The sequence below is a fragment of the Micromesistius poutassou genome (assembly GCF_964030765.1).
Source record: "Micromesistius poutassou genome assembly, chromosome: 5".
NCBI lineage: Eukaryota > Metazoa > Chordata > Actinopteri > Gadiformes > Gadidae > Micromesistius > Micromesistius poutassou.
The window spans coordinates 612205-636447 of record NC_140275.1 but is presented as its reverse complement, the minus strand read 5'-3'; the positions used below and the strand labels follow the sequence as shown (position 1 = coordinate 636447).

At 48.6% G+C, this 24243-nt stretch overlaps 2 protein-coding genes across 3 annotated transcripts; one reads left to right on the top strand and one right to left on the bottom strand.

The window, feature by feature from the left end:
* Positions 1–2526: 2526 nt before the first annotated feature.
* On the top strand, positions 2527–6261 carry LOC311343145 (Krueppel-like factor 13). The gene is made up of 2 exons (XM_084468006.1): positions 2527–3252; positions 4346–6261. Exons 1-2 carry the CDS (start codon positions 2841–2843, stop codon positions 4627–4629), a joined length of 696 nt encoding a protein of 231 aa, XP_084324132.1. The 5' UTR covers positions 2527–2840; the 3' UTR covers positions 4630–6261.
* A 2500-nt stretch (positions 6262–8761) lies between these two features.
* On the bottom strand, positions 8762–16365 carry LOC311342817 (protein FAM219A-like; the record flags this gene model as incomplete). 2 transcript variants are annotated; one of them, XM_084467646.1, is made up of 6 exons in its annotated part: positions 16278–16365; positions 15058–15160; positions 13771–13876; positions 11321–11401; positions 10774–10861; positions 8762–8920 (listed from the first exon to the last, which is right to left on the bottom strand). In XM_084467646.1, the coding sequence occupies exons 1-6, from the start codon at positions 16353–16355 to the stop codon at positions 8762–8764; spliced, it is 615 nt and encodes a 204-aa protein (XP_084323772.1). In that variant the 5' UTR covers positions 16356–16365. The 2 variants fall into 2 exon arrangements, with proteins under 2 accessions (XP_084323772.1, XP_084323773.1); XM_084467647.1 differs by having other exon boundaries at positions 10807–10861.
* Between the last annotated feature and the right edge of the window lie 7878 nt (positions 16366–24243).

Genomic DNA, 24243 nt, shown 5'->3' with positions numbered 1-24243 from the left:
TGTGTGTGTGTGTGTGTGTGTGTGTGTGTGTGTGTGTGTGTGTGTGTGCGCGCGTGTGTGTTTGACACAATACCCACTAACAGATGAGCGTGACAATGCAACATAAATCCACCCAGATCCCAATGTACAGTATTTCTATTATATTTTCCTATACAGTTGCTTTACTTTTCTTCTGGAACCAAATGAGAATAACGCGTTTAATCAAACAGGGGGCTTCTTCCACAAACGGAGACGAGAAATTGTTAGTTAAGAAGTCCATGCACATGTTTTCTTTTTGTTTTTCCTTTCCTGCAATAAATGCTGATATTGTGGTTCGACAAGCGACCAGGACCCCCCCCCAGATCTCAATGAATTAAATGTCCTTTAAATGCATGCAGTTCTTCCACTGAGGGCAAACAAAACTATCCTCCTTTAAACGGTGAGAAGGGAAAGGTAGAGGAATTATAAATCACAGTAGTGAGTATTTTGATGCAAATACAAATCTGTATTCTTCAATGTGAATAGGATCATGTCTGGCATGCATTGTTAAATAAATGAATAGATTGGTACATGTGTCTTCTTTACTTTCCCCTCACATGCGTTTGGGGGTTGCACGTTTCTAAAAAAAAAAAAGGAAAAAAGGAAACGTGACAGACAACTGTGTGTGAGTGAGTTTGTGCTTGCATGTGTGTTTTAGGGGTCAGGGCGATACTGATAGGTATGCTGATTAGGTTGTTGTTCCTCTGAACACCAGCGAGAGGTCGTGTTTAGACCTATAGGAAATGAGGCGTGTGTGCAACAAGTTGTTCAACAGTTGTCACTGGGCTGTCGGCTCCCCATTGTGGCTGTCGGGAATGTCAGCAAAACCAAGTGAATGCGACAGGTGGCTGGGCTGTGCCTTCCTCTGCTCACGCCGTAAAACCGCAAACAACACGCCGAACTACAGCGCGCAACGATATATCAACTAAAGACGACCAAGGTGCACAACAGGGGTAGACAGAGAGCACAACACGGCGGTTCTTGATATGTGGGGCAGATTCCCGGACCTCGCATGCGCAGCCTACTTGGGACAGGGAGGGGGGTCAGCGGTGGCGCGTGAGTTCAGACTCAGTACACGGAAGGGAACATTCTGTTTTTCTTCTACACGTGCCGCCTCCTCCTCCCCCCTCCTTTCTCTCTCGCACTCTCCCTCCTACGCCTCCCACTTATCATCTTCCACATGCTCACGACCAACAGCCCTTGATTGTTTGATCGTGTTTATCTCCGACACAATCGTAAGTCAACCCGGTTCATATAATAGGAGTCAAGGCATAGCCTACATACTTTTTCTTCTTTTTTTGTTTTGCAGTGTGGGGGGAAAACTAGGGTGCACCCTCCCCCCTCCTCCTCGGCTTACCAGGAAAGTGTTTTACCATGGAGAGGAGAGGAGAGGCGAGAGACAGCTACTGGCAACGCGGCCCCTCAAGGCAACCCCCCCTCCTCTTTATTTCTTTCTTGGAAACCCAAAAGCACATTTGGAAAAACAAAAAGAGGACTCAAGCGAAAGGGGCGTGTCACCAGCACCACCAGCACCACCAGCACCACCTTCCCAGTGCAGATTGTTTACTCCTCGTAACCCAAATCGAACTCTCAATCCTACAAACTCGTCTCTAAAGTCTCTAAAGCTAAAAAACAATCCTAAAACTGCTGTCCACAGAGGTACCCGCCCCGGGCCGTTCCACGGCCCGGGGCGGGTACCTCTATGGACAGACCACGTGTCATCTTCCGGTGCTTTGCTGTATTTGCTGCCGGTCCGAGGGGGAGATCACGTTCTCCACGAGACGTCCCGCCACGACCTCATTTAGCCTACATAAGAGTAGATACCGCCCGGGGGAGGCGGGGTCGTAGCGCCCCTAGCGGAGCCCGGAGCAGCCGGCGCCGGGCGGGAGAGGGCGGCGCGGAGCGTCCAGGACGTGTTTACTCTGGATATCGTTTAGTCTGCAGACGTAGGAAACACGGATGTTCACATAGCCTACATATGACCCCGGGCTGTGGGTCACGAACGGATTACGTTCATTAGTGCATATTAAATAATAATCCACTTTTATACATGTGTTGTTTACTTCGACAACGGCCCGTGGAGAGTGTGTTCTACGTGGAGATGGTTGATATTTCATGTTCTGTGTAGCAGGGCGAGGTCATTGCACTGGGTGTACAAGAACGTCATGACTTTAATGGTTTGATTTTGATTCATCGCTTCACATAAAGCGGACCCAGTGTTGCCAGATTGGGTCCGTTTTCCAGCACGATCTGGCAACACCGGCTGCTAGCGCACTGCAGAGTGGCCAGATTGTGCGGGATATCTGTCCCAATCTGGCAACGTGGTCAGACCCGTCCGTCAATTTCATAATCGGCAGTTCCGCGTAACGTAAACGAAACGAGTCACGTTTTCTCCCAGCCAATCGCAGCCCTGCTTCATTATGACACCGTGGGATTCCGCGAAATTGTTTCTTGGAGTTGGGAAAAAGTGCTCGACGGCTTCTAGCGGGCGAGTTGACGCATGCAGGCCAGAGGCGAAGGAGCGCACCGCGACAACAACAACATCGATTACATTGGCGGCTATTGATCTGGTGTAGGCCGACTATCGATAATAGATACGCGCTGTACTATTTGAGGGTCGTGTCGATCCGCCCTGCATCAGAATCAAACAACCCGGAGGAGGAGGAGGAGGATGATGGTCACAGCGAAGGCGACACGTGTGGATTGTTAACCACATGTTTCCAGTGGCCGAGTGGGATTAGGGACATTCGGTCGACATTTATTGGGGATCATTCATTCTTGGCGTCCGTCGGATCCTCGGTGTGCGGCGGGGTGCTGAAGCCATGATGTCGGAGTGTGAAGCGGCCGCAGAGCGGGTCTCCTCGGGGCGGCCCCCGGGGACCGGCTGTCCCACAGAGGACGCGCACAAAGAGAACCAGGAGAACAGAACTCTGTTGATGGTCGCGATGATCCTGCTGGACCTGAACAAATGCGTCCCCAGCGGCGGCGGAGCGGGAGCCGCCAAGTGTCTGGTGGCTCAGCCCGACGCGAACACCCGCGACAAGGTGGTGGACCACTGCCGGTCGGACAGCGAGGACCCCCGGGCCCCGGAGCCGGCACCGACTCGGTACCGGAATAAAAAATCACCCGTCAGGCACGAGTCACCCGAGAAGAAGCACAGCTGCCCGTTCAGCGGTTGCGGGAAAATGTACGGAAAGTCGTCCCACCTCAAGGCTCATTTACGAGTCCACACCGGTGAGTCCAGCGACCCCCGAGCGAACCTCCGGTCATGTGAACCCGAACGAAGCTCGTTCGTCCTTTTCAGTTGCGTTTTGTCATTCCTTTAACACGTCTACGCCAACTTCGACCACTGGGCGAAGGCGTCAGAGCGGTTGTCTCTATCCGGTGTGTCCCCGGTCCCCTTGGGCCTATTAATGCAGTACGCCTTCCATAAAGGAATAGGGCTTAACCGAATAGTGTGTGTGTGTGTGTGTGTGTGTGTGTGTGTGTGTGTGTGTGTGTGTGTGTGTGTGTGTGTGTGTGTGTGTGTGTGTGTGTGTGTGTGTGTGTGTGTGTGTGTGTCCCGGTGAAGGGGTGTGACTGCAGTTCTCCGCAGGCCGGGGGCGGGGTCTCCAGTCGGCTGTTGACGCGCGCTGGTGTTCCGTTCTGGGTACAGCGCGTTCCGCCGCCACCGCGTATTTGTGGTGCATTGTAAATAGTTTGGGCGGAGTTCAGATGTGGTGAAATCGTGTTCCTCGGCTTGAGACATGACGCACGGTGTCGGCGATACATGACGTCGATATAAACGCTAGGGCTACCCAGTATCTGTGCCATTCTCTGACATTCGCGTTTTAAACGGTGGATATTAAGGCGTTGGAGGAGAGCTTTTATGGCAAAACGCGTTAACGGAACGACAGTGAAGGCTTAAGGTACCCGGACAACAATGTTCGCATGGCAACGAGACGTGATCTCTTGCTCACTTGTGGGTCACTGTGACTTTGCTGTCCCCACATGTTCTTAACCGGAGATAACACCCCCCCCCCCCCCTTGCGCAGTTATTTCCTCATACGTCATCACCCCGTCACGCCCCCTTCTTGGGTTGTAAACAAGAGACACGTGGTCAGAGGACGCGCCCCCTCTGGTGGTTGGGGAGCTGATTCTATCGCAATAGCTTGTTTATTATCTTTGGCAATTTGCTGTTACAGAAGCTTAGCAGCATTGACCATAAAAGGAACTAATTTTTGTGTGTGTGTGTGTGTGTGTGTGTGTGTGTGTGTGTGTGTGTGTGTGTGTGTGTGTGTGTGTGTGTGTGTGTGTGTGTGTGTGTGTGTGTGTGTTCCGTCCGCAGGGGAGAGACCCTTCGAGTGCACCTGGAAAGATTGCGGTAAGAAGTTCTCGCGGTCGGACGAGCTGACGCGCCACTACCGCACGCACACCGGCGAGAAGCGCTTCAACTGCCCGCTGTGCGACAAGAGCTTCATGCGCAGCGACCACCTGACGAAGCACGCCCGGCGGCACGCGGGCTTCCAGCCCAGCATGCTGCAGTGCGCCGGCGCGGCCAAGAGGCGGCGCTGTTCCCTGTCCGTCTCCTCGTCCGACTCCGGAGACCGAAGTCCCGTCGGGTTTGGTTAGGAGCCGCCCCCGTCCAGACGCAAGGGAACTCACGTGCACGGGAACACGAACGCGCACACACGCACGCACGCATACACGACCAGACACGCACGCACGCATACACAATCACAATCACACGCAGACACGCAGATACGCAAAGCACACTACGGTTTCAGCGGTGTTTTGTCAGTGCCAATACCGTTGCGTTGTGTTGGCGGTGACTCCCTGTTCACTACAGACTATTCAAAACTATACTGTAAATAATTACTGGACACAAAGACAAGATCAACTGTGTACAGATGTTCTCTGTAAATATTGCAAACGCAGTGTAAAGTTATCTTTCCATTTCCAAAATTGATTCTTTGATACTACCTAGAAACAGTGGTCATTCTTCTGAGTCGCCTTTCTTATTTCTAACTCGCAAACCGCCGAGGAAACGGTTGAGAAGCAGCTGAGCCACGTTTGCCCGAGGTGGTCCGCGGAACTCTGGTTCTTTTATACTTGAATAATATGAGATTGAGAAGCCTTTTGTGTATAGCTTTCTAGATTAACGCAGACCTTTAAAGAGGAGGCAACGGTAAATAAATCACGCATTCGATATGTGTTGGAATCTTGTTCAATTATTGACAGACTGTGTTAATAGGCTTAGACCAATTCAGGAAAACAACATTTGGCTGTCGAGCTATGGAAGTGATCTATATAATATATATCTAATAGCGATTTTAGTTCTACAGAGGCCTTCGCGTAGTTTAACAATACAATATAATTAGCTTAATGTTAAACTGGTTATATTGAAGTAATCTAGAACTCAAGTATTTAGAGTTGGATATAGTTGTGTATCGATTAGACTTAAAGTATTTTCCAAGAAGTAGATAATAGGGATAGCTACTAACATCAGTTCATACCTTCACTCTGCTATCAGCCAGCTGGTTCCCAAGATAATTATTCATAGTAATCATTAATTAGTCAATTCCCTGTCTCTTCCAGAAATACATTAATATTGATGCAAAGGAGACAGAAAGTATACAACTATTAACTGCAAATCTTTATAGCATAAATGTTATAGGTGATTGAATGTCTCACTCACTGGACTCTGGATTCTACTTAATAGTAGAAACTTGTGACATTATTAGGTCATAACTATATTTTATACATTAATTTTCTAGAATTGTATATTCTGATGACTTCACAACGCTAAATTCCCTCTTTGTGTAGAAGACCATGTGCAAGCGTAAATGTACACACTAATCACTGGTGAACTACCACCAAGGGATTAGTGTGGTGATGCGTTGAGGGGACGGTGTGGTGTTTATTGCAAGGAAATAGAAGTTATGCCCCTGGGGAGAATTGGAAGCACATTATACACAGATGATTCATTTCAGATGCTTGATTTTGTGTGCTGTTTAAGACCATCTCTTCCATAACGTGTGCAATTATTTTAAAAAGAAAGTATTTTGTTTTGAAATGTTGTACAACATGAAACCAGGGTCGTCTCTGGAGATCCAATCAAACGGTTGTGATATCGATAATGAATCTCCAAATGCCTTTTAATGCTCAACACGTAGACGGGCCTCTTCCCATCCGACCCCCCCGGGGAAAGCGGAGAAGGGTTCACCTCCCAGCCTCAAAGGAGCGCGGCGGCGGTGGGGGGGGGGGGGGCGTTCAGCCTGAGGCGTTGACTCTGGGTTGTGCTGGGCTGTGTTCTAGGCCGCTGTACGGGGTCGCCCAGGGCCCAGCACAGGGGCTGGGGGTCGTCATGTTCATGGAGGGGACGTCTGATCCTCTCAGTTGTATCAATAAACTCAAGAGGTCTTTCTAACGGTGTTTGTTTGCTTGTTTTTCATCCTCCCGGTTACTGTGACTCTTTGCAAACCCGTGTGGCTGCGGTTTCTTCCGGGAAAAAAAGGGAGTATTGGATCCACAAGGTCAGAGATATTTTCATGTTAATATTTGACAGGTACAAGTAATGAAACATGAAGTAGGGTGAGTATATATTTTCACTAGCTTCGTGTTTATTTATTGATTTCATACACTACACAGAACATTGTTAAATACTGGAAAGAAAGTGTTTACAGTACAAAAAAATAGTTAAAAACAAGATGAAGACAATGTTCCCCCATGTCTCAAAGTAAAAACATAACATAAACCAGCAAATGTTATTTTAAATAAACCAAGTAGGGAAATAAAAAATACACGCGTCTTTCAAACATCTCTGTAATTAAGGCATACTCCATTTCCAAATCGTCAACTGATATAACAGAAAATGACATTAAGTGTTAAAAAGCCAATAATGAAAGATAAAGCCAATAATAATAAATCGACTAGATAAAAAAAACGTGATTTCTGATTCATGGGAATACAGAAGGAAGTCATCTCCACATGTAAACGACGCAGAGACACACGACGGCCACCAGGGGAGCAGTCCCTTATGTCACATGGGGGGGAGGACCCGACGTGAGGTCAAACAATAAGGTATGTCCAAAAACAAAAAAGAGCTTATTCCAGTTAGGAACCGTGTTACAGTATAACTCAAGTTATTCACCCCCCCCCCTCCCCACCTCCCACACACACACACACACACACACACACACACACACACACACACACACACACACACACACACACACACACACACACACACACCCTTTGGCCCTTGGAGGAGGGAGTGGGAGGAGGAACAACAGGAATCTTCCCTTTTCGACCCAGTTCATTTCAGATAAGACTGTCACTGTGTGTTCTGGAATAGGGAAGAATAAACACCAAGCAAACCTGGTTCACGATGCACAATTCAAATGTTCAATGTGCAACAATAAGACGTTCAAAATTATTAACTAAAAGTTCAACAAAACAACAGTGCCAAAACAGTGGTCTGACGATACGCAGTAGAAACATCAGGACACCAAGAACTGCAACAGGGCTACCTGTTAGCAACAGGGCTAACTGTTAGCAACAGGGCTACCTGTTAGCAGCAGGGCTAACTGTTAGCAGCAGGGCTACCCGTTAGCAGCAGGGCTAACTGTTAGCAACAGGGCTACCTGTTAGCAACAGGGCTACCCGTTAGCAACAGGGCTACCTGTTAGCATCAGGGCTAACTGTTAGCAACAGGGCTACCTGTTAGCAACAGGGCTACCTGTTAGCAACAGGTCTACCCGTTAGCAGCAGGGCTAGCTGTTAGCAACAGGGCTAACTGTTAGCAACAGGGCTACCTGTTAGCAGCAGGGCTAACTGTTAGCAACAGGGCTACCTGTTAGCAGCAGGTCTACCCGTTAGCAACAGGGCTAACTGTTAGCAACAGGGCTACCCGTTAACAACAGGTCTACCCGTTAGCAACAGGGCTACCTGTTAGCAACAGGGCTAACTGTTAGCAACAGGGCTACCTGTCTTCGTCGTCCCATGACTTGTTAACTATCTGTTCTCTTCTGTGTGCTTCTTATCGTTCTGTGGCCCTTGGTGGTCAGACCCCCCCCCCTCCCCAGTGACAGCCAGTCCAGAACCAGTGAGGGGGGGGGGGGGGGGGGTGTTGTCCAAAGGAGGGAGGGGGTCCGCGGGGGTATCGGGTTGATTCAGTGCGATGCCTCCTGTGCTACATCACAAACACGTGCAGTACGACTAATTCAGTAGCTTCTAAAACGACGGCGTCTACATCTGCCTTCCTCGGCTCAGCGTACAATCCTTCAGTGCTTTGTTTGCGTGTGTGTGTTCGCCTCGTACACGCGTACACAATTCACAAAATTCGAATAAACTACAAAAAAGTGTAAATATATAAGCTGGAATCGAAAAAGGTACAATAAATACAACCTAGTGGTTATGTAGGCGGGGCAGCAGCGGTAATCATAAGGGTGTCACAACATGTCACCAGAAGAGACGGAGAGAGAGAGAGAGAGAGAGAGAGAGACAGGTCCCTGACAGACAGACGCATGTTTCCTACCATAGGAGGAAATGAAATAAATACACTTAAAACAGACTATCTTTGTCTCGGGGGGGGGGGGGGGATTACATCTTGTTTGGCCTTTCCTTTTTGTTCCACTGGATTATCTTCTGTTCCACCACCACCGTTTCTCTGGGGGCGCTCTGCAGCTAGGTGTACTGGGCAGATGGGGTCGCGAGGGGGTCATGTGTAGAGTAAGGGGGCGGGGGGAGGGGCGGGGGGGGGTTACTGTATCTGACAGTCGCTGGAGGAGGTTGCCTGGCAACACATGCAGGTGGGGTTGACGGACTTGGGCGGGATGAGGTCCAGGTCCTCGTCGTCGGGGATCTCGTCCAGGCGGTAGCCGTCTTTGAGCAGCTGGATGTTCAGGTCCTGGTTGATTTGCTGATTAGCCATGTGGGAGGGGAGGGGGGGGCGGGGCATGAGAGGCAGGTGGGTTACAACAGGTAGGTCAACCACGCACGCGCGCGCACGCACGCACGCACGCGCGCGCGCACACACACACACACACACACACACACACACACACACACACACACACACACCACATGACATTGGGATTCATGAACGCGACTTGATGTTCTGATCTGATGATCAGGTAGGACCAGTGATCAGACACCGTGCCCAACAGGAAGTGAGTTCAAGGGAATCAGGTGAAGGCTTTGTTTGGTTCCACGCCGACGCAACGCAGAGGGGTTACGGACCCGTTACGTCACAAAACGCACAAAAATCCCAAAAATTGTAACCTACCGTCGAGGCGACACAGCAGCGAGGGCTCTGATTGGTCCGCTCACTAAAACCCGACGCAGGTTCACGACTGCGACCAGGTGTCTGCGGGGTCATCGCGTTGCGTCGACGTGGAGCCATAACTGAGTCTTAAGGCTGGTGTCATGTGACCGCAGCTGGCTAGAGGCTGATTCTCCTCGGTCCTGCCTTCATTTCCACTGATTGCACAGACAGTGCCCCCTATGGTGGAGAACTGATCATTACAGCGGCGGTCTGTGATCAGTGAGATTCACTCGCCCAGATCCGTAGTCATCTTGACTAAAAACCAACAACGGATGCCTGAGCACCATCTGTGCCCAGGTATGAGTGAAGAACCACAATAATTATACAAGAATCTAACTTAACTCCAACCTATCAGGCCCCCGTGTAAAGGAATTCGAAAGGAAACGAGCGAGCGGGCGTGTTGCTGACGTGTTAATGACGTGTTGATGACGTGTTAATGACATGTTAATGACGTGTTAATGACGTGTTAATGACGTGTTAATGAAGTGTTAATGACATGTTAATGACGTGTTAATGACGTGTTAATGAAGTGTTAATGACGTGTTAATGACGTGTTAATGACATGTTAATGACGTGTTCACGACGTGTTCACGACGTGTCCACAACGTGTTGTCCACGTGTTGCTGTCGTCAGCCTCCTACTTTACTCTTCTCGTCTGTGTTTTGCGTTCCTCTGCTGGTATACGTAGATACGTCTAAATGAATGCAGGACGGACGTCACCAGAGAGTCGTCATCACAGCGCTGGTCGCCCGCCGTCTCAGATGTGTTCTAAACAAAACACTGCGACTCGCGCCGCATCCTGCTCACGTCACGTCCTCCCCCTCATCGCTCTGCCCCGGCGCCACCCCTCCCCTGAATTATCAGGAGGATCTCCAGTGTGTGTGTGTGTGTGAACACCTCTCCTGCTGTGTGTTGCACGTGTGAAAGGGAAACTCTGGACCCGACTCTCTAGCCGTTTCTCAACACCAAGTACGCAGACTACGTTCTCGCGGACTTGGAAGTACGTACTTGGCAAGTCCGGACTTTCAAGTACAGACTTCCGAGAACGCGAGTACGCACTCTGCAATTGGAACAGCAGCGGACTCGATGATGCATTCTGGGATATTTAACGGTCCCAAGTCCACACGAGTCACCTCCGATGCATCCTCGGTGGAACTGCCTCAACGAGAACGCATCGAGAACACACACGGGTTTTACGACAGTACTCGCGTTCTCGCGTACTTGGAATTGGAACAGTGCTTGGGCTACCACTGATGACGTTTATCGAGAACGCAAGTACACGAGAACACACGAGAACGTGAATTGAGAAACGGCTTCTCTGTGTGTGTGAACGGGCCGCCAGTGACCCACGGCGTGGAGAGGCATTCAGAGCTCAAGGTGCATGATATATACGTCACTTTAAGCCTCACAGTCACATGCAGCATTAACAGAAAGTGTGCGTGGGAGACCTGATTGAGTGGGTGCCATCCCACCCGCCTCACCTCGGCGGAGGAGTAGCCTGACGAGGAGTACCTCGACACGTCGAAGTCATCATCGCTGGAACACAAACACACACAGGGACAGGGGGCATGAGCCCTACATAGAACCCTATACCACACAACAGGTATAGGGTATAGGGCGACAGAGTGTGTTTGTGTGTGTGTGTGCGTGTGCGTGTGCGTGTTTGTGAGAGAGTGTGTGTGTGTGTGTGTGTGTGTGTGTGTGAGAGAGTGGGTGTGTTTGTGAGTGAGAGTGGGTGTGTTTGTGAGTGAGAGAGAGAGAGAGAGAGAGAGAGAGAGAGAGAGAGAGAGAGAGAGAGAGAGAGAGACACAGAGAGAGAGAGTGTGTGTGTGTGTGTGTGTGTGTGTGTGTGTGAGAGAGTGGGTGTGTTTGTGAGAGAGTGTGTGTGTGTGTGTGTGTGTGTGTGTGTGTGTGTGTGTGTGTGTGTGTGTGTGTGAGAGAGAGAGTGTGTGTGTGTGCGTGTGCGTGTGTGTGTGTGCGTGCGTGTGTGTTCACCTGTCTGTGTCTAGTGCCACCAGAGGCTTCTCATCCGGACTCTGGTCTAGGGAGGAATACCCTTTGTTAGGAACTACCAATCTGGAGGACAGGAAGAAGATAAGAGAGAGACCGTTACAGACAGCCGGGGTAAACCAGCCGTACAGAACGGACATGCAGCAGACATTCAGGTCAGGTGTGCACCGACACAAAGACATGAACCAGGACCCGCACCAGGGGAAATACAGAACGATGAGATCTGATGTGGATCTGATGTGGATCTGAGGTGAACCACACAGACGACTCTCAGAGACAGACCTGGGGGGGGGCGGGCGCGCCCACGCCCGCGCCCACGCCAGACGGAGTAACAGGTCTGACCTGAACCCAGCCCTCGTCTCAGGGCGCGTCGCCGCCGCTGGTTTACGTACGTCATATCGTCGTATTTAGTTTCCAGTTTTATTTTTGGCTCTGACAGAATGACGGCGGCGTGGACCCGCTGACCTCACAGCGGCGACGGGCGCGGTCGCCGCCCTCTGGGACGACCTCGTGGGGAATCTGATCCGATTGGCCGGGGCTTTGTCAGAAACGGATGAAGTAAGCAGATGTAGGCCTGGGACAGTCAAGGCAATGAATATCACCAATAATAACAAGACATAAAGAATCATAATTATGTCTGCCGTTATGATATGTTATTCTCACCCAGTAAAGATGGTGAGCATCATTATGGGATGCTTGTATGGTCTGATTGTATTTCAGTCCCACAAGCGGGCCGTTAACTCAAAATAAACCTTCTGAATCGTTTGAAGACCATGGTTTCAAATGAATTAGTGTGTGATTATTTTAACATGTTTAGAGCCTCACATTCTGCCATATGAACTCACAAATCATCTTCAGTAGGCCTGGGCAGTACAGTAGGCCGTTCATCTCATTAGCTCTTAATTAAGTTCTCAAGAAATAAATTCATGGATTAAATATTTGGGGCTAAGTAGACAAATCCCAACAGAATAGACCGTTCAATTCCTCAATGGCTTGTTTGGTTTTACAAACAGCTCATTGATAAATGGCTGGTTTAAGGACGTCCTCTTAAGTCCTGCATTAGATCAAAGCCTACCTCTAGTGCTGGCGGATATCGGTGCCTAATACTCAATATGTTGATGTCTTGTTAGGATAACAAGCGCCTCATGTCTCTGTACTCCCCCCCCCCCTCCTGGCTGAAGGGCTCCTCTCACCAGAGGAGCTGATCGGTCTCTTCTTGAGAACAGAACCTTCTGCAGACGCTGGCGTAGCGGCACGGAGGAATCCACGAGGACGGCGCGTCTCCAGGCCTCACGCCGCCGAACGCCCCTCCTCAGAACGGTGTAGAGACCGGAGTAAAGGAGACGCGTTCTGCTCCTGACCCATCTACTGCTCACCCCAGCTGACCTCTGGGCGGGTCTCAGAGTCCCAAGGCCTTCACTTGTCCTTAGAACGCAGTGTTTATTAGTGTGCACAGGTGTGCGGACGGCCATCTGGGCACCGTATGGGTCGACAACTGGCTATGCCATTAAAACCACAGGCCCTGTCGGAGCCTGCTGGGATTTTCCCAGTACATGCTCAGAAGTGTGCTTTGGCATACGAAGGGTGGGCACGCAGGTCCGGCCGTTAAAGGCGTCGATGGCGATGTGTTTTCCACCAGGGCTGGCTGCGTTCTCGGAGCCACACCCCCCTCCTCCACAGGCACCGGGATCGCCCTGACTGATGCACCGCATGCACAGAGCTCTGGGCTCTCACCAACGCACCCCCGCTGTGGGCCCGGCCCACCACAGTTTGTTTTTTAAACGGAACATAAATGCTTCTCTTTCAACCAGCGCCATTTCAGAATATTTATTTTTCAAGTAAGTATTTTTGCGGGAGATCGAAACCCGAATACCGGCCAGTATCGGGTAGTACAGACGTCAGACCTGTGTTCAGATCTGGCACAGCCAATCACAAAAGTGACGTGACCGAGGTTTGGTTCTGTGTCCAAACTGGTTGGTTTCCCTTTTCAGCGTTCAGTCCATTTGAAGCTGCTGTTTACTGCTGCTGGCGCCTGACGCCTGAACAGACAGGGTGCCGTTCTCGGCACAGAGCGCCACCACCAGAGTAGAAAGGACCATGGAGGCTTGGATTGGGGTCATCTTTGTTCAGTGTGTTATAACGGAGGGGCACGGTTTGGTACGGTGCTAGAAGGCCTGGCGCGGCGCGGTCAGACAGCGCTGTAAGTTGGTATCGGTGCGAATGCTTTAGTGGAGAAATGTTTTGGAATTGATAGAAGATGCGTTTGAGGAGATGTGTGCTTTTCTAACGGGAAGGGGACTCACAGTCTTCCACAAGGAGCCGTGAAATAACGGGGAAAACACCGCTTTCCTCTGCAGGAAACTAAGATGAATCTGAGCGTCCATTGCGTCCAAACTAAAGCGGAACACCATGAGCCAGACTAGCAGGCCCCCTACCGTGTCCTGGCCATAACGTTGTTCTTCTTGGGCTGCTGGTTCACCGGACTGCCCACCGCGGTACTGGTCTTGACGGAGGCCTTCCTGGCCTGCTCCCTCTGTTTATCTGGGGAGACACAAAGTAAACAGAAGGAGATGCTGAGTATCGGCACAGCAGGGTAAACCTCAACTGGACAAATTACAACAAAAAAATTAGATTTTCTACTCAATGGAAAGACTGATCCTCAGTCAGGCTCTGGTCAGAGCAGAGCCCTGTACTTTTGGGGTGGGTTGTCGGAGGGCGGATACAAAATGCTTTCTCAGATCGTGAGTCAGATCATGAGTCAGTCTCAGATCGAGTGAGTCACCGGTGAACACCCAGAGCCGTCAGGCGAGGGCAGCCAATGAAAACGTGCACTCGATGACGCATGAGGGGACTCTTAATCAAAGGATGTGACAGCTGCTAAATGTTTGTTTTATTTTATTTTTTTTTACCTACCCCTTCAAAAATGAGAAGGCCTTGATCATGTATCTGACATTCCGTGGCCTCCATCTTAGTGGATCAATCGTGTTACACCAAAGACTCACATTTTCAAACAACACATCGCTGTTACAAAAGTGAGTGTGCTTCACTGTCGGGGATTCCTCTTGAAAGTCGCCTGAAGACGAGTTGTGAGACGGGACATGTAATGACGAAGGGCATATGAAACGGGCATCGTAAACCTATTCTAGGGGTTCGGTTCATTTTTGCCCTCGCAGACATTTTCAAGTAGTTTAGTATTTTTTATTTACCCTATTTGCAAAAAGACGTCTCAATGTTGCTCAAATTAATTTTTAAAACATACGTTTAGGGTTGGAAACAAAATAATCCATGATTTTCCAAGACCCAATTGTAAAGCTGTGATGATGTCAAAAATACGACTCAGATATTAAACAAAGCAGTTGTTGTACAGGTCATACGTGGTAACAGGTTACAGGTTATAACCTGTTACCTGTACCTCATAACCTGTACCACCACTTATACAGGTCACAGGTTATAACCAGTGACCTGTATAAGTGGTGGTACAGGTTATGAGGTACAGGTTATAAGTGTTAACAGGTTATAACCTGTGACCTGTATTGGTACAGGTTATAAGGTACAGGTTATAATTGTTAACAGGTTATAACCTGTGACCTGTATAACAGGTTATAAGGTACAGGTTATGTGTTGTAGGTTATATGTTGAGTGATCAACATATAACCTTATATAACCTCAACGTTGTAAACAAACGTGATGACAAACAGCAACATGGCCGGCGTGGCCCTCACCTATCTTCATCTGCAGGGCCGAGGGTTTGTAGGTGAGGCTGGCGGGCTCGGCCTCGCGGGGGTCCGAGTCGGCCTCGGAGGAGGCTGTGGATGACGCCGGGTCCTGAGGTCAGAGGTCAGAGGTCAGAGGTCAGAGGTCAGACGGCTCAACGACTGACGCAGCAGATGAACATCCCTGCTTTACTTTGAAGCTAAGAACGCGAAGCCTGCACTCGTTTAACAAAACACATCTCACTGAAACCACGACGACCGTCGAGGGACGTGGGCCACGCCCCTACTGAACAGGGCGGGGCTTAAGGGGACTTTGGAGTTCAAACCTGGAACCAGCTGGGAGCCACCGTCAGACTATGTTCCTATAAAGGCCTGCAGGAAGTATGGTTGTGTATCGGAAGATAGTCTGATTCGTGATTGTACACAATAGTACAAATACAACTCATTATAGAACCATTACACTACGCAGCTTGTACAAGAACAAATATATCTATGACATTTACAGCATTTCTTGTTCATCATAAATATTGTCTGCTCTACACAGGAAACAATCAATGTCCAGACAAGTCGATTCCTAAGATGACGGAAGATGGATGTGAACTCTGGCGGGTAGAGGCTCTCTGGGGCCGGAGGGGTTAGGAAGCTACCGAACAAGTGCAATTGATTGATCCTAGTGGCGCCATGCTGCCAGGGGGACCAGCCACTGCAGAACGGAGCACGGCTCGGTACGAAGCCCAGATTCTGCTTCTTAGAATACAAACAGTGACGATAGTCTAGAAAGGAGGAGACGTTGAATCCATTACGTCACCTCCGAACTGCTGAGACTGTGTACGAAGCGAGGGATAAGTTGATGATGCTGTGGACGGGGCTAGACCCGTGGTGGTTTGGTTCCCCCAGACATGGATGCTGCTGCTACGCAGCACACCCCACGCAGCTGCTGAGTAACCCATCCCTCAACGAAAACACGTCGCTCTCCCCGTTCACAATGGATTTCACAATGGATTACATCTTCCTAAATCGTGAACAGACTTTCACAATTAAACATGATCGTAAACATGGGAGGTGATGGAGGATGAACGCACACAACCATAACACGGGCCTCGTTCAAACTCAGTAAACCATACCGGGAATGAGAGACGATCAATATATGGGCCCATAAATGTATATATTTTTTTGGGGGGGTAATTTCTAATATAAAATCAATGCATTGCAAAAGATATCTGACTCACAAGAGGCTGCATCTCAGACTGCATCTCCGCCTCCTGCACGGCGCTCGGGACCTGGAATCGATCTATCTCCTCCATCATCCTGGCGAAGCGCAATGATGAATCTCCTCCCGCAGCCTCCTTATCTCCTACCTGCGTGACGATGAATATAGATATACGATTTAGATTTGGTTTCGTTTATCTCAGATTTGTAACGGTCTCCTGTGAGGATCCTGTGTTTTGAGCCTCATCCCAGCAGGCGGTGTAACGCTTCTGATCAGTGGACGACATCCACCCACTTCCGGGTGTGGGGCAGTCTGGCCAGCTGGGATGGGAGTGAACTCAGCGCTGTGGGTCCACAGAGGTCCGACCGGGAGTGATGCAAGAAGAAAAACAAGGACTGCATTGGCAGAGCGAATGTTGATTTGTGAAACCCAATTGGAAATATGACCACAACGGTATTTGAAACACAATTGTCTGGATATTAGTGCTATAATATTATATGATTCGGAGTACGATCAATTCGTGTTTCAGCTATTAGGTAACAGCTAATCTGGATTTATCGTGGTCCAGCATCATTATCTTTTTTTTTTTTTTTTTTTTGTCATCGCTACATTTTGTCAACATGTCGTCCTTACAAACACGTACCAGCAGAGGGCAGCAACGCCACGCGTCAACAGACCGACCACCCAAAACCAGCAACTACACGTTTATCCAGTACCCGTAAACTGTGCCAACAGATGGCAATCTAACACCAACAAATAAGAAATAGGCCCACGGACAGGATTTGAATGATGAAGGGTGCAGTTAAATCGGAATTGAAAAATATAGTCTATTTGGGTCACTGCTAAGGCATCTGTATGCAGTTTTGTAGGGCGTTTGATCGGCAATTTGACGTAAACTGGAGCAGTTGGGCAGGGTAGAGTTTGTTGCATATGAATTACCTGGAGCTCATAAGTGTGCAACTTAATTGAAACATATGTTTGGAAATGTATTCTATTAAATGTATCAAAAGGTCGTGTTTGTATTGTAGGCCTATGTCTTGAGCTTGAATTGGAGTAATTAGCATTTAGATAGAATGAAACACACTTTTAAGTTTCTAATTTTCCCTCTCACACGCACAATCATGTGTTTCATTGTTTCTCCAAAATGTTTTCATTCATATAATTGATTTTCTTAGTGTTGACAATATTTGTTTGTTATATCGTTTGTTTCGTCCCTTAATTAAACCTTGCAGACAGAGCAGAGTCAGACTCCATCACTGCAAATTATAACAATTGGATATCAAGGGTTTTTGTGTGTGTGTGTGTGTGTGTGTGTGTGTGTGTGTGTGTGTGTCTGCATGTGTGTGTTTTTGTCTCTGTGTGTGTGTGTGTGTGCGTGTGTGTCATGGTAGAAATTCTTTGAACTGTATTGACGACGCAACTCAGAATAAATCTAAAGAGTTTATTGCAATAAAGGGTCAAACATAGTATGAGAGAAAAGTATTCTCTGCTCAGAGAGGCCACACAACACGGCAGGCGTCCAAAGGCTGAAGCACTTCAGTGGGCCCCCCCACCAGTGGGCCCCCCCACCAGTGGGCAGGCTCCAGTGTCAGAGCAGGGAGACGTCCTGGGGGCCCGGCTGCAGACAGGGGCCCCTGCTCCGCTGGCCGGGCTGCAGCTCGTGGCTGTGCTGCGTCTGAGCCGGTGGAGGCCGTCTCTCTCAGGCTCGGTTCCCCTGGAGGGCGATCAGCGCAGAGAAAGAGTGACTGTAGAAAAGAACTGAGGGGTTGCAGTGTCTTAGTGTCTTGTGAACAACATGTTCTATGGAAATTTCCATTACAGTATGTGTGTGTGTGTGTGTGTGTGTGTGTGTGTGTGTGTGTGTGTGTGTGTGTGTGTGTGAGTGTGTGTGCGTACATGTGCACGCATGCGGATATGTGCATGCAAGCGTTTTTAATGAATCTTTGGTGTCTTGACTATGAAAACTGGATTAGAGTTCTGCCTGATGAGTCATTACAAGTCACATGGTGTGACTTTGCTGTATTAATAACGCACACACACACACACACACACGTGCACACACACACACACACACACACACACACGCACGCACGCACACACACACACACACACACACACACACACACACATTTTTTTTTAAAATAAATATTACATTGGATTGGTCATCCTTACAGTTGACTCTAGAATAGTCTTATAACAGGACTTATTTGGCATTCAAAGTTGTCAATCCGGCCAGTAGCTGACACAGGCTCTATGTCAGGGTGAGTCTGAAGAAGGCGGACACACACACACACACACACACACACACAGGCGGGAAAACACATCTACTCAGTATTGAGTACGACAAAATATCAAAGTATTTGCTATCCAAGAATCCATGATAAACGTATGACCCAATTAAACAACGTCTATCCTCTTTTTCACACTCATGTACTACATATGTGTCTTACCTATAAAGGAGACAAATACAAAAACTGCTGCATTGGCAATGGTACAACACAAACCTTAACTCCTAATGAACACACATACACCAGAAACAGTCACGCACAAGATTGCAGCGAGCATCTCCCCTCAGTGGAGGGGATCTAGTGAGTATTGGTTACACAACCCGTACAGCTGAGGCAGATAGAGCTGCAGATTACTGCGGCCACTCTGCCTTTATTTGTAATCTCTCGCTTGTAGCGTATTTGTTCGTGTTATATAATGCAGAGCTCCAGTCCCACTGCCTTCAGCAGAGGGGATGGCTTCCATTGGCTCGGCCCCCTGGTTCCTAGTCGTGTTGATGGATGCAGCTGTCATATTGCGGAGACTGGTGTAGGCTGGGCCAGTGAATTCTGTGGATGCCCTGATGGAAAGTTCTTTGCTCTGTGGGAAAACGTGTCAGTATTTGACAACCAGCTGACAAGTATGGCAACGCTGTAGGTAAGAGACGTAAAGAACTAAGAAGGTCTTCATAGCTCAGGAGGGTTTAAACCATCTCCCACTCCACCCGATACACAGATGATGTTTCTCAGGGGGTGCTGGCTGAGATGTGCGTCACGTAGGTTTTTCAAGGTGAACGCTCCACTCCTCTCCTATTTGTTAAATGTGCACCGCGATATTTCAATGTACACATGCATGGGGGCATACAAAAGTTTGTCCCATCTGTGTCTGGTATTAGCCTCCATTGTCTACCATGTTCTCCATCTTATTAACACACACACACACACACACACACACACGCACGTTCATCCACAGGGGGGAGAATAGAAAGATAGACATTCCAGGTATTAGCATTCCATAACTTTTTTATTTAAGAAAATAAATTATACATCGAAGAGACACCAACGCCTATGGAGACTCATTTAATGCTGCCATATTAAATTCACATTAAAAAGTTAGTTTTGTCAATAAAACTGCCGACACAGAGCATAGCATCAGAATGTGAATGTACCTTTAGGATTTCATTAATAGGTCATATGGGGACCCTATGTTTAAATGCTTTCCAATAGGAAAATGAACCAATAGAAACAAAAAAAAAATTGACAATAGTGCAGTATAGAAATGCAATTCAGATAATATATTCTCCAGACTGGAATAGTCTGCGTGGCACTTTTTCTCCTAATGCCGTCAGAATAATGGGGATTATGATGGACATGTGAGTGACTGAAATTTTACGCTTGCAAATTACATAATTAGCACTGTGGATATTTCAAGCTCTATATATATTGATGAAGAACAATTGGCTCTGTCCGAAGAATATAATAGTGCTGGAAAAAGATTAGCTTCAGCATTAGCTTGCCTTTTAACTTCAATCCTCTCTCTCTCCAACCTGACTCTCATTCCCTTTCTTTGTTGGCGTTAGCTCTCTGCTCCACCTCTCTGCTGATCATCTCTCCACCTATCTGCTGATCATCTCTCCACCTATCTGCTGATCATCTCTGCTCCACCTCTCTGCTGACCATCTCTCCACCTATCTGCTGATCATCTCTCCACCCAGTAGAAACATGATGCAGCATCTGGAAGAGCTCCAGACGCTGCTGTTCATGGAGCCTCCCTCGTCCCGGGTCTCCCTCTCTGAACCTCATCACTCCGTCTCCCTCTCTCACCCTCATCACTCTGTCTCACCCTGATCACTCTGTCTCACCCTGATCACTGTCTCCCTCTCTGACCCTGATCACTCTGTCTCCCTCTCTGACCCTGATCACTCTGTCTCCCTCTCTCACCCTCATCACTCACTCTGTCTTCACTCAACTCCTCTGGTTTAGAATTCACCTCCCTCCTTGCTCTTTCCTTTGTAAATGCTTCTCAGTTGTGAGAGAGAGAGATAGCGAGAGAGAGAGAGAGAGAGAGAGAGAGAGAGAGAGAGAGAGAGAGAGAGAGAGACACACACACACACACACACCAAGAGACCAATTGAAGGAGGGGAGAGAGGAGAAGATGAAGGGGAAGGAGAAGCCGTCCAGGAGCGTGTGGAGGAGGCAGATGGACGGTCCCAGCAGCGTTTGTGAAGATAAGAGGATTGTGGAGCCTCTTATTTTTCTGTTCCTTTACATAATCCTTCAAAGGCAACACGCTCAGCTCTGATTGGTCTGAGCTCCGCTAACCGGCTTGGGGTGAAGGTGAGGGACACTGACGAGGGAGAGGAGGACTCGTGGATAAAGCAACGCCACGGAGAACACTGTGTGTCTCATCTCCTGCTCAGGAAGGGGAGGAAGGGAGGGAGAAGAAGCGCTTCATATTTGGCCAGGATGCATCGTCTCCTCGACTCGAGGCCAGTGTCCAACTCCTCCTCCAGAGCTCCCAGACGCCACACAGACCCCCCCCCCCCCCCCCCCCCCCCCCCGCCCCCGTCAAGGTGGACCACGTGAAGGAGTCTGGGGGTGTCAGGGGGCCACCGGCCTGTACTTCTCCTCCCTGGCCTCTGGTTCGAGGACGGTGAAGAAGGCCGGCGTGTCCTTGGGGGGTCTGGAGGGCACTCGGCAGGCCTTGTAGAGGACGGCGAACAGAACGAGGAGGAGGACGCCCACCGCAGAGTTACACACGATGGCGGCGATGGCCCACACGGACAGGCCGGGCCCCGGGTGGTCGGCCATAGCGGGGGGCCCCAGAGAGGGGGCGGGGGCGTCCAGGGTGCTCAGGTCTCAGAGGCCGGGTGGCCGTGGTGGGCCGTCTCCCAGCAGCTCACCTCCATGTCGAGCGGTACAGCCGCTGCGTACAGGAGGGGCGGGACGGAGAGGACGCAACAACCTGACAGTTAATATCCTGTGTCGCACTCTCACAGCGCACGTGTGTTCGAGCAGAACCGTGCATCTGTTTGTTTAGTGCGAACATACAAGGGTGCAAAGTTTGTGTGCATTGAAATAGGTGCTGTGGTGTCGCCGTTGTCCCCGTCCGTTCACGTTACAGAACATGTGTTACCTGACCTGAGCTGGGAGGTCAACAGCTATACTTTTTGAAGGGAGGAGTATGAAAGTGACCTATGCGTTCACTTTTAACTCCAACATATTGTTGCAGTACTTCTTAAGAAAGAGTATTTTGTAAAGTGTAGGTTCACAGAGTGCATAATACTAATGACTAGAAATGCTTACATGCATTTTGTTCCTTAGTGAGAGAAAGATTTATGCTAAAGAAGTAAATATTTATGATAATTCCCTCAGTCGATAAATTTAGTTTATTCTATGGAGACACTACAGTCCAGAAGATACATTTGCATTGTACAATATTAAAAAGTTTCAGCATTACATTAATATTATTAAGCCTCTTTAGATCTCGCACAGATCGGTCACTGAAGCTGAGAGATTCTTAATGACTAACTGTGTTTAAAACATTGCTGTTAGTGTAAATTGAGTACATCTCTGGGTGTCAGTTGTTGTGAGTTTCCTGTGAAGATGATTGAAACAACTACATGTTTATGGTACTCCAATATAAATGTAATGAAATAGTTATGTTTTATGGACGGGTGAATGAACACTACATCACATGACTTCATGCTTCACCAAGGAAGGTTTATTTTAAATAAAATTAAAGCAAATCAGGCATCTAAGAATACACCATTTTGTCATTTTATGGCTGTCAGGATTGATTATTTTAATTTGCATGATATGTACAATTATTTTAGATAGCAGGAGGCTTAACTCTATTAGTAAGTTAATGGATGGACACGATATGTTTAAATTAGTAAATGAGACCAAATGGCATGAGATCAAAAGTGTTCTACCATGAGACGAGTGTGTGTGTGCGTGTGTGTGTGTGTGTGTGTGTGTGTGTGTGTGTGTGTGTGTGTGTGTGTGTGTGTGTGTGTGTGTGTGTGTGTTCAAAGCAGAGATTAAACAGAGTTTGGAATGAATGTGACACACTCACTGTAATGTTGGGCGGTTGATCTGATTAAGGCAACAACAGAGCGTCTGTGTTGTTGATGAATGGGAGGCCTATATATGACACGCATGTTTGTTTGTTTGTTTGTTTGAACACACACTCTCATGGAGATTGATGCAAATATCCCGTAGTGGTCAGACACATTGGCCTACACATTCGTGATGATGTTGATAGTGCGCACGCACCATCACCAGATGAAATAACTTCCAAACCGCACTTTGCATCATGTTAGGGACTCGGCAGGCGCCATCGAAATTTCTCCGATAATTTGAATTAATCCCAGAGAAGAGTATATCACAATAATATACATTGATAAAACCGCCTTAGGGGCTGAATATTGAGTCCTTAATTACGTCATTAGTTATTCGCTTTTGTTCTTGTTTTATTATTATGATATGACTAAACCATTCAGAGTTCCGCACACTAAGCTGCCGCCATTAACAATTCAAACACGGACATTTGAGATGAGTCCGGTGAAGAGCCTACCTAGGGTCAGCAGGTGTCCCATATCCATCCATCCATGCGTGTGGTCCCTCACAGTCCCGAGCGGAGTGAATGATCAAAAAAAAAGAAACGCTGCCACGCACAGAGTTGTATCCCGCCCCCACCCACCCACCAAACCACCCCAGGCGTGCAAGACCCGAGCCCAACTCACGTTTATAAGTAAGAACTTGTGCACAAGTGGGACTAGTTCACACACAACTCCAGAACCGACTCGAGCTGAGCTCAACACATGCACCGTTACGGTCCACCACTGTGCGGCTCCAGAAGGGACGGCAGTGTGGACGCTGCTGTGTCCGCGTTGCTCTCTCTCCCCCTCCCCCTCTCTCCCCCTCCCCCGCCGGTCCCTCCCTCCCCCATCGCGCGTCTTTCTCCCCCGTGAGTCTCACGCTCCGTAAACGACTTATAACGAGGCGCGAAGAACATCCAATCATCGGCTTCCCCCCCCCCCCCCCCCCCCTCTCTCTCTCTCTCTCTCTCTCTCTCTCTCTGTCATGATCAACAACTCGGCACGGAGAACGTTATTTATCTGTCGATCGTCTGCCGTTGGACATGTGTTCGATGATCTAGCGATGGGTACCATGAGAGTTCAGCCGTGTTTTCGAGTCCTGACGCAACGTTCAGTAACCCCCGATAGAGTAGAGAAGAGTTGGGAGCTTATCGCCTGAGATGATGTAAGAATTGAATTGAATTGAATTGAATTGAATGTGACCCGCCTGGCTCTTTACTAATACCGCTCAAACGGAATCAGAATCGCTTTTATTAGGCTACATCTTATTACAAGTAGCAGGCCTACACAAGAGTAGGCTACAATCCGTAGGCTTAGGCAGCCACAAAGCAGCAAGAATACAAGATAAAGTAAATAAAGATAAGTACAAATAAAAATATGTTTAAAATAAGTTACAGTTACTTTACTCTAATTGTATTAGAGTAAAGTAGCAGGGAAAGTAGGCTTGGGAAATCGTAGCATAAAGGCTGGATTCGGTTCTTTTCTCCCCCTAATTGGTATTCAGAAGAACAGTCTGATGTCCCCAAGGGTCATAACAGAGTCCTTTGTTGCGAGGGAGAGAGAGAGAGAGAGAGGGGGAGAGAGAGCGAGGGAGGGAGGCGGGGTGGGCGTGGCGCAC